Source organism: Centroberyx affinis, unplaced genomic scaffold (assembly GCF_046629955.1).
Source record: "Centroberyx affinis isolate AG114_WGS23_722 - 3 ecotype Tasmania unplaced genomic scaffold, CSIRO-AGI_Caff_v1 ptg001426l_1, whole genome shotgun sequence".
Classification (NCBI taxonomy): Eukaryota; Metazoa; Chordata; class Actinopteri; order Beryciformes; family Berycidae; genus Centroberyx; species Centroberyx affinis.
This window is the reverse complement of record NW_027279903.1, coordinates 339-7,741: the sequence shown is the minus strand read 5'-3', so window position 1 is coordinate 7,741 and position 7,403 is coordinate 339. Positions and strand designations below refer to the sequence as shown.

The window sequence follows — 7,403 nt, the reverse complement described above, 5'->3', positions numbered from 1 at the left end:
TGATGTGGGCGCTTTAAGGCCATAGGAGCCTAATATTCTAATATGAATCCAGGTTTTTACATAGACACAGTTCCTTCAGATCTGATCCTTACTTGTTTTGACTTGGCACTTTATTTTGCACTGCACTTCCATTGCATTAATATTGGACCTGGGTATTATTTCCCATTTTAATTTTCCAAATTCGAATTCAGTATGGTAGGCGTGTCTTCATCTTTTATTTCATCTGTTAATTTGTTCCATGAATTTCTATATCGTATTCCTCTGATGTCGATGTGTTTTTTTACGCCTGCTGAAAACCAAATTTCCTTGGGGGATAAACAAGTTGACACAACACAGTCTGATAAGAATTGCATTCCTCCTCTGGTCCAGCAGCAGGAAGATTCAGGTCAGCTTCAGGTTTTGCTCACGGTTCAGTAAATGAAAACGTGTCGTCATGAGCTGGGAGCTGATCCCGGGTCAGCAGAGTCCTGGTGGTTTCTACACAGCGGCGGTGGCGTTGGCCCAGGAAGGGAAGGAGTCCAGATCAAACAGGACCCGACCCCAACTGTTGATGGCCAGACTGATGCAGCCAATCCCAATGATGTTCATCACTACTCCTGTTTTAGCCTGGGGGTGGGGGGAGGAGAGGAGAGGAGAGGAGAGGAGAGGAGAGGAGAGGAGAGGAAGAGAGGAAGAGAGGAGGAGAGCAAGAGAGGAGAAGGAGAGAAAGAGAGGAGAGGAGAGGAGGAGAGGGAAGTTAGTTTAGGTTTTCTAGGTTCATTTTCCATTAATGCTGACAAGACATGAAAGGGTGGATGGGTGTGACGATGTGTGTGTGTGTGTGTGTGTGGGGGGTGGGGGGGGTGGAGGGGGGTCATTGAGAGGTTATGATGACATCATCACATCATCACAGGTCATATGATTGAATGTGGGTTAGGAAATATCAGTTTCTTTCCGTCATTTGATGAGTCAGGTTGACTGAGAAGAAACTGCTGAGACACAAACAACTGAAGAGCTGAAGAGTTAAATAACTACTACTACTAATTAATAATATTAATTAATGATTTTATTTATATAGCACTTTTCAAAACAAGGTTATAAAGTGCTTTACAAATCACCAACAGAGTAAAAAAATTGTCATAAAACACAAACAATACAAGTCGACCTAAATGAAGTAAAAAAGAATAAGACAGGGATAAAAGGGAAAATAAAATAATAAAAAATAGTAAAAGAGAAGGGATAAAAGCCACACTACATAAAAGTAACTTACATAAAAGTAAGTTTTAAGGAGAGATTTAAAAGATGAGACTAAGATCCTCAGGCAGGGAATTCCACATCGAGGGGCCTGACAGGAAAACCTCGGTCACCTTCTGTAAAGAGGCGGGGCTTAGGAAGAGAGGCGGGGCTTAGGAAGAGAGGCGGGGCTTAGGAACAGAGGTGGGGCTTAGGACCAGAGGCGGGGCTTAGGAACAGAGGCGGGGCTTAGGACCAGAAGAGGGTGGGACCTGAGGGCCGCAGGCTGTGTTCAGGCCAAGCGCCAAAACCACGGCTGAATTCTGAAGCCAGTAGACCTTTTTTGTGTTTGTAAACAGCGATGACGTATTTTGTGGGCGGAGCCGAACTGGTGGCAGAAAGTGACAGTTAGCGGTATCAGGTGTCAATTTACAACATAGGAATATGGATCATCCGGACGCCTTCTCCAATTATTTTAATGGTTTGCCAGCAGAAGACAGGTGGTCTAATAAGCTAACCCTTAGCAATGGGGTGAGGTTTCCTGACCCGTACTCACTGTCGGGTCAATGGGTCAAGGATCCAACTAAATGGCCAAAGTTACAGCAGCCGGACATCTTCGTATACCTTGTGGAAAAACTCAGCGTCTATACGAAAGAAAAACTCAAGGCTTACAAATCTCTTGACGCATACAATTTTGTACTTTGTGGTCATGTCCAGGACCTTGAATACCGAGATTTGTCGAATGATTTTTGTGTTACGGACTGACGTGCTGCCAGCGGCAAGGACATAAAACACAGCTACTCAACATGTGGGCTGTTATCAACATCAAACAACTACATACTGACGGTGAACTGCACTTGCATGGCTGGGTTAGTATTAACTCTTTTTCATTGTTTAATGAATGTTAGAACAATGTAAATCACTAGAACTACTGCTGCTACTACTATCTAGGTGTATGTAAAAATGTCAGTCAGTCCAGTCTGTCCAATTAATGGCTTGCAACCATAAACGTCTGCGTTAAGCTTCAAAGGGCGTCTTCGATGACGGTATTCTATAAAAATGAAGGTCATCTTTTTTTGCGTTCCTATTCTGACATCCAACGGCACAACAAGACATTTTTTTCCTTTATTCGGGGGATCTCGCCCGTTTGTTTCCTCTGTTTTTCTGCCTCCACGACGCAACTGCAGTGACATCACCGTGACTTCCTTCCAAATCGGTCTATAAGGAAGTGGCTGAAAGCTGCAGTTCCTCTATCGTCCACTAGGGTCGACTCCAAAGAGACACTAAATCCCGCCCGACTCCGTTCAAGTCAATGGGACCACAGCTCAACTTCTCACTCTAAATATAAAGTCAATACATTTTTTCGACAAGAGGTTTTGGTCTCAGTAGCTAATTTTACTTTTTATAATGTTCTATAATGTGTCCGTATGGCGATTTTTAAAATAATTGCGTCATTAACGTCATACAACAGTTATAAAATGGGGCAGTTTTCAGAGTGATTGACAGGTCGCCTGTCCAGTGACAGGTCGGTGATCACTGGCCAATAGCAGGCGGCTCTACTGACCGGCTCTTGCTTCATGTTCCACGAGCCGGGTCTGAACTCAGAAAGACTGCTTTTAATTTTAGTGCATTTTCAGTGCACCTTGGACATTTTAGAAACTTGATCTTAAACCTCCCAACCTCTACTTGCAATTGTTTTACATAACTGTATTTTATTTTACATTTAAAATTATTCTAATCAATTTGGGCATCATGTAACCTAAAGGTCACAGGTTCAACCCCTAACAATTATTTTATTTTAATTATCTTAATCTATCTATCTTCCCTAATCGGTACGTTTTAATGGCTTTTTATTAGTTAATTGTGGTATTGCCTTTTCTCTGTTGGTTTATCTCCTTGCTGTTGTTTTCTTTTTCTTTGTTTATGTAATTTGACTAGAAATCATTGTAAATGAGGGTTTCCCTCAGTGATTCTCTCAAGTATAAATAAAGGTTGAATGAATGTGTGAAACCCTCGGCTTCGCTCCAGCTGCTCCGGCTCCAGAAGATGTCAACATGGCGGCGCTCGTAAACGGCAAGTTTTGGCTTCAAAACGGCCTTCAGAAACCTGTGGTGACATCACTCACTACTCACCTGTCTGTGGTTCAGGAGCACAGCGGGCTACAGGTGTGGAGCCCGGCCCGTACGGCTTTAAAACTTATCAGCTAAATCTATTCTAAAACTCACAGGAAACCAGTGAAGCGAGCCAAAGACGGGAGGAATATGGTCTCATCTTTTGGAATTGGTACGACTACTATTACTACTACTGCTACTGCTACTACTGTGTGTGTGTGTGTGTGTGTGTGTGTGTGTGTGTGTGTTGGGGGGACGCACCATGTCGGACACCTTCAGGTATCCGTAGGAGAAGACGATGGCGTTGGGGGGCGTGGCCACCGGCAGCATGAAGGCGAAGGAGGCGCTGAGGGTGCAGGGGACCATCACATACAGAGGGTTCACTCCGATAGACTGGGACTGGACACACACACACACACACACACACACACACACACACACACACACCAGAGAAGCACGGTTTTACTTCAATGAACCTAGACTCAAAGGTGTTAGCACCTGGCACGTTTTACCCCACAGCCTCCATCTTGGTGAGACTGCTTCACACAGCTTGCTGAGCTTGCATGCTGCACCTTCTTCTCACTTCTCACACTCCGGACCAAGATCTGGATCCGGACCGAACTACAGATCAATCCGGACCGGACCTTGTGTCACCTTCTCACCTAGTGAACACCTTCTCACCTAATGGACTGTGTAACCAAAAAAAAAAAAAAAAAAAAAAGGCTCTAAGCTTTTATTTTTCTCATTTTCAGTATCTGACATGTGACAACACAGCGGTTCAGATCTGTAGCAGTGTGGCTGTTGGCAGTGAGAGTTGTTTTCGTTTAGCATTGCAGAATTACAATTGTATTGTTCATAAAGTTTTAAGCTAAGCTAACAAAGCTAATGTCAGCTGTCACCTGTTGCCATAGTAACAGTAAACAGTCAGTAGTTTGCAGTCACATGGTGCCTTCAAATGGCGTCGTGTTTACCGTGTTCAGGAGGAGAGTCCATATGAACTCTCCCCTCCTGTGGTATTCATGACTTTGGAAGTGGAAATGTTCTGAAAGCTCAGAGTTCACGAGTTGTGACGTGTTTGTTGACGTTTTCAGAAATGGCGGAGGCCATGGAAGGTCATTTTTCAGTGGATGGTAAGTTCATATATTGTAATTTTAGTCGTATAGAGTTTTTCTTAGTAATTTTATAAAATGTCTGAGGAAAATGTTGATATTCCGGCCTCATCTTTTTCCTTTATGCCTTTGCATTTCCTGCATTACGTTGCCCGCTCGCTCGCTAGCTAAATTGTTAGCCTCGGTGGCTTCTAGACGCCGACTAGCAGCGGGGCTCAAGACTTCACCACTTGAACACCGAGCACATCGTCTACACGACTTCCCATGTCATAACCAGGAGCTCACAAGCTCCATTTGAATCAGTCAGTCAGAATATATCACAGGTCGTTTTTGGACTTCAGTGATGAGCTTCTCCTCGTCCTGCTTTGGCTGGTGGCCGTCTAGTTTGATCAAGCTCTAATGTCAGTTCCCCGCTACATATCACTTCTTCTTCTTTGGTTTTACTGGCGGACCACGCCACCTACTGCACCGGAGTACTCTCCAAACAGGTGCTGCGGCTGCAGAAAAAAACAGCTTTGGTCGCTGGGTCCTCATTTGACGATCCAAAATCCATCGAATCAGACGCTTTCAGTGCATTTGGACCTTAAGGATGGCTCAACTTACCCCATTCTCCCCTATTCCTATTGTAAAAGCTATTGTGATGATATTATGTGTATGTTATGTGTGTGTGTGTGTGTGTGTGTGTGTGTGTGTGTGTGTGTGTGTGTTTTGGTACCATGGAGGCCAGGATGGGCAGGAAGAGCGTTGCCGTGGCGACGTTGCTGGCACACTCGGTGAAGGTGGCGATGAGGAGGCAGAGGACGACAGCGATGGCCCAGGGTGGGATGGAGTGGAGCGGCGTCATCTGAGCGCCCAGCCAGAGAGACAGGCCAGACACCTGCACACACACACACACACACACACACACACACACACACACAACACACACACACACACACACACACGTTCATCTTTGGACACTTGCGAGGATCTTCTATGACTACATTCATCCCCTAATGCTAAAGTAATAATCCAAGTCTTAGTCCCAGACCGGCCCCATGAGGAAAAAACTCAAACATACACACACACACACACACACACACACACACACACACACACACACACCTCGCTGCCCTTGGCCAGGGCGAAGCCTCCTCCCAGCAGCAGCACGATGTTCCAGGGCATCTTCTTCTGAGTCACCTGCCAGGTCAGCAGGGAGGGGCGGGGCCACGGGACGCCTGGGGCTCTGAGTGGATAAAACACATGTCAATCAAACACACCTGGGGTTCCAGCAGGCGGGGAGACCTGTGAAGGCGAGTTTTTAGAAGAAATGAAACTAACAGTATGATAACGTGGATGAGGTCAGATTTTAAAATGATTCGGTTTGGTGCTCAATTCTGATTGGCTCGTTCAAAGCTGTTGTAACATACCTGATAAACGCAGGTGTGACCGCATAACAGTTAAATCACAGAATAATATAACATTATGAACCCACGCCTATGACTCATGACTCATGAGTCACAGTGAAATGAAAAATGACATTTTCAGGAAGAAAACAACAATAAAAAGAACACATAAAAACACATAAAAATAACTAACTTACATCTATCTTATATATTATAGAATTACCCATCATGTATATTGTGTATATTGCACTGTACTATTATTGCACTACTATTAGTATTATATTAGTATATAATATCATTAGTATCATAATGGGTATATTATTATTTTTGCACTGTATGCCATACAGTGCATACCTCTAAATCAGCACTGTTGCACTGTATGTTATTTTTATATGTTCTTTTTAAAAAAATTTGTTTCTCGTCAATTGATAATTGTTTCTTGTGCTTCTCTACGCGCCTCTGCAATTGCCCCCCGGGGACAAATAAAGTGAATTGAATTGAATAGAACTGAATAAAAATGACATCACCTTTTTTGCTACTTTTCCATGTCATAACATACACTTTTTCAACAATAAATGCAAAAAAAAAAATGATACAAAACAAATACTTTTCTTGTATTTTTATACATTTTTTTGGATTTCTAACCCGATTACATTTAGTTCATGTAAAACAGTGTATCTTTAAGACTCGGGTTTAGGGTTCATGTTTAGGAAAATTAGGATTAGGTTTAGGTTAGGGAATGAATGTGTGTGTGTGTGTGTGTGTGTGTGTGCACCTGCATCGGAGCCCCTCCAGAAGCAGAGGTAGCGGGGGGTTCAGAGGGAAGAATGAACAACAACACAGCAACAAACAGAGAGACGGTCGCATCAGTGACGAACCTGAGAGAGAGAGAGAGAGAGGGGGGGAGGGGGGGGGGGAGAAAGAGAGAGAGAGAGAGAGAGGGGGGGGGAGGGAGAGAAAGAGAGACAGAGAGAGAGAGAGAGAGAGAGAGAGGGAGGGGGGGAGGGGGAGAGAAAGAGAGACAGAGAGAGAGAGGGGGGGAGGGGGAGGGGGAGAGAAAGAGAGAGAGAGAGACAGAGAGAGAGAGAGAGAGAGAGAGGGAGGGGGGGAGGGGAGAGAAAGAGAGACGAGAGAGAGAGAGAGAGAGGGGGGGGAGGGGGAGAGAAAGAGAGAGAGAGAGAGAGAGAGAGGGAGGGGGGAGGGGGAGAGAAAGAGAGACGAGAGAGAGAGAGAGGAGAGAGAGAGAGAGAGAGGGAGGGGGGGAGGGGGAGAGAAAGAGAGACGAGAGAGAGAGAGAGAGAGGGGGGGAGGGGGAGAGAAAGAGAGAGAGAGAGAGAGAGAGAGAGAGGGAGGGGGGGAGGGGGAGAGAAAGAGAGACGAGAGAGAGAGAGAGGGAGAGAGAGAGAGAGAGAGAGAGAGGGAGGGGGGAGGGGGAGAGAAAGAGAGACAGAGAGAGAGAGGGGGGGAGGGGGAGGGGGAGAGAAAGAGAGAGAGAGAGACAGAGAGAGAGAGAGAGAGAGAGGGAGGGGGGGAGGGGGAGAGAAAGAGAGACGAGAGAGAGAGAGAGGAGAGAGAGAGAGAGAGAG

At 45.3% G+C, this 7,403-nt stretch overlaps 1 protein-coding gene across 1 annotated transcript; it reads right to left on the bottom strand.

Annotated features, from left to right (window-relative positions):
• Positions 1–477: 477 nt before the first annotated feature.
• Positions 478–5,657, bottom strand: LOC139650016 (Na(+)/citrate cotransporter-like; the record flags this gene model as incomplete). Its single annotated transcript, XM_071526545.1, has 4 exons — positions 478–606; positions 3,585–3,722; positions 5,148–5,276; positions 5,537–5,657. Coding segments are annotated over 4 exons (517 nt in total), but the record flags the coding sequence as incomplete, so codon positions are not given.
• Positions 5,658–7,403: the final 1,746 nt, after the last annotated feature.